Raw genomic sequence first — 3048 nt, 5'->3', positions numbered from 1 at the left:
GGGGGGGCGTTTAATACAAATATTTTGGCTTCTCGGCGCACTCGGAATACACAGAGCCCCTTGTGGGAAGCGCGGAACGATCCGCACGCGGCCAGAGCGGAACGACGCGCGACGTGACCCCCGAAGTGGGTGCAAGCCGGCCAATAGAGCAACTGCGCACACGGGAAGCGGCCAATCAGAATCGGAGTTTTATGTACTATGATATAAGACTTCTGTACGGGGCCGGTAGGGCCACAACCCCATCAGGATATCATTGCTGACTGGATCCCAATTGGTGGATTTCTTTTTCACTTCCTGTCCGAGAGACACAAAAGGAAGTGAGAGGAAATCCCCTTTTAGTTGTCACCAGAGCAAGATTTCTTCTTCCGTTTGGGTGACAACTAGGGATGATTTTAGTGTTAAACCCGAACCCAGCCTGCTCTGCTGAACTGCCAAAGTGGCCCTAATTGGTACTATTTGTGAGTAACTTCTGAGGGGGCCACCAAACCTGTGGATCTTCCACCGCTGACTGCTTAGCAATGGAGGTGTGAAAGTAAAACCTTCAGTGATTGCTACATTGTGTCACCGTGCTCCGCATTACGATGGGTGTCACTCAGATACAGTCTTGGGGTGATCTGTATGTCTGTGTGCACGTTCCATCCATCTACAGGGAAGACGCCGTGGTATGTGTGGCCGCCATTCAGTTCTTACTCATCAAATACCATCAAAGGATATAAACGATATTCACTGTAAATGTAACGTTCTCCGTAGACATTGTGACACGTCGGGGGGAAGGGGGCGGAGCCGTAGGATCACTCCGCAGCTTGTGACATCCAGACTGGACTGCGGCATCTGTTGGACCTTCCATTAATCAGGACTGCGGATCGCCATCAATCATCGCCATGACTTATAGCGTGTGAGGATGATCTCATCTGATGACATCACTCCGCAGACTGAAATCCATCGTCAGCGGCGGTCAGGACGAGAGCCGCGTCTGTGTCATGAGCGGGGTGCGTGTCATGAATGCGACATGGCGAGTGCGGATCAATACCTTCAATGAACTGATAATGTTGATCAATCCAATTAATCGATACAGATGATCAATGTGTAGCAGATTTTATCATCAATACCAAATAGTTGGGATTAGGGTGGGGGAGGGGTAGAAATGAACGCCGCCGTTGGAACATGCGCCATCCTTCCGCCATGTGGATGATGCTCTCATTCGGCTAATACGCCGCGCATGGAATGTGGTGCCACCAATCGGTGCCCTGCGAATGTCTCGCACATACTGTAACTATGGTGGGTGGGATCTGATTCCTGAATCCATCCTATCTCTGCATCACCAATCAGAGTCACATAGCCAAGCCAAGGCTGGAATCTGATTAGTGGTTGTGGAAGACCTTTAAATGCTGAGACTTTTTTTACCAGGGAGGGAGAACAGGGAGGGGAGTGAAAGGGGCGTGTCCGGGAACTTCTCTCCAGCAACACAAGTCAAGGGTTCCCAGATCACCAACTGAAAGGTTGATGGAGCATTATAGGAATGTCTGCACCCTGAGCAGGAGGTCTGAACTCCTTGTATGCAAATACTATGTAAATTAGGAAGTGGAAGCCCCTCCCACCCACCAGACAGACAGAGAGCCCCGGGACTCACCATTCTATGCTGTGACATCATACTGTCCCAGTCAACGTCGGTCTGCATGCTTGTGACGAGGGTGGAGAGCTCCTCGGGGTGAGGTTTGTTGTGTAGGAGGGAGTGCAGCGGCAGGTGGGGAACGTGGTGCATTTCGTCGTTGTCATCCGTATCCCGCGAGGCCAGCTCTCCGGTCATGTCCTCCTCTCCATCAGCTCTACACGTGAACGGAGAGGTGGCCGGCTTGGACGACATCCTCCTGGAAAGGAGACAAGACAAGATGGAGTCAGAGCGGCCCGACAGGAAACCGGCGACACAAAACATCAGCAATGCTGCTAATACAGTACAGGGGTGTCAATGGGACCCGCAGGGACTGGACCCGGCAAATGAATGCCACACACACTACACTCCGGCCTTCTGGGTGACTGATCTGAAACAAGTATGCTGCCAGTGAAGTCAAAACTCCTGATCTGTGTTCTGGGTCCATGACTCAAAAAGTCCAAGAATCGCCAAAAAAAAGCCAGATCCACAGCAATTTGTGTCTCTGCCCCTCCCACAATGGTGATATTTCCCCCAGTAGTTTGTGTCTCTGCCCCTCCCACAATGGTGAGATCTCCTCCAGTAGTTTGTGTCTCTGCCCCTCCCACAATGGTGAGATCTCCTCCAGTAGTTTGTGTCTCTGCCCCTCCCACAATGGTGAGATCTCCTCCAGTAGTTTGTGTCTCTGCCCCTCCCACAATGGTGAGATCTCCTCCAGTAGTTTGTGTCTCTGCCCCTCCCACAATGGTGAGATCTCCTCCAGTAGTTTGTGTCTCTGCCCCTCCCACAATGGTGAGATCTCCTCCAGTAGTTTGTGTCTCTGCCCCTCCCACAATGGTGAGATCTCCTCCAGTAGTTTGTGTCTCTGCCCCTCCCACAATGGTGAGATCTCCTCCAGTAGTTTGTGTCTCTGCCCCTCCCACAATGGTGAGATCTCCTCCAGTAGTTTGTGTCTCTGCCCCTCCCACAATGGTGAGATCTCCTCCAGTAGTTTGTGTCTCTGCCCCTCCCACAATGGTGAGATCTCCTCCAGTAGTTTGTGTCTCTGCCCCTCCCACAATGGTGAGATCTCCTCCAGTAGTTTGTGTCTCTGCCCCTCCCACAATGGTGAGATCTCCTCCAGTAGTTTGTGTCTCTGCCCCTCCCACAATAGTGAGATCTCCTCCAGTAGATGGTGTCTCTGCCCCTCCCACAATGGTGAGCTTTCCTGGTGGGTGATCTCACTACGGGAGTCCATGAGAGATATAAGGAGCCATTATGGGACTAGACACTCCAAGACATGGGAGTAGGATGGAGTTGTCCTTTAAGCGGTCTCTTGCCCAATGAACATCACACACACACACGGCCCTCCATATCCAATCTTGGACAGCCGTGTCCATGGACTTCACCAGCAGCACATA

At 51.8% G+C, this 3048-nt stretch overlaps 1 protein-coding gene across 1 annotated transcript in view; it reads right to left on the bottom strand.

The window, feature by feature from the left end:
- The window catches only part of LOC108800400 (transcription factor Sox-6-like), a 128839-nt gene that overhangs the window by 75333 nt on the left and 50458 nt on the right, over positions 1–3048 (bottom strand). Inside the window, exon 3 of the mRNA XM_018572384.1 lies at positions 1631–1868. Coding sequence (XP_018427886.1) covers positions 1631–1868 — 238 coding nt within the window. The remainder of the gene's footprint in view (positions 1–1630; positions 1869–3048) is intronic.

Source organism: Nanorana parkeri, unplaced genomic scaffold (assembly GCF_000935625.1).
Source record: "Nanorana parkeri isolate BGI_ZX_2015 unplaced genomic scaffold, ASM93562v1 scaffold2013, whole genome shotgun sequence".
In the NCBI taxonomy this organism is placed as follows: Eukaryota; Metazoa; Chordata; class Amphibia; order Anura; family Dicroglossidae; genus Nanorana; species Nanorana parkeri.
Note: the sequence above shows the minus strand (reverse complement) of the source record. Positions and strands in the feature narration are given on the sequence as shown.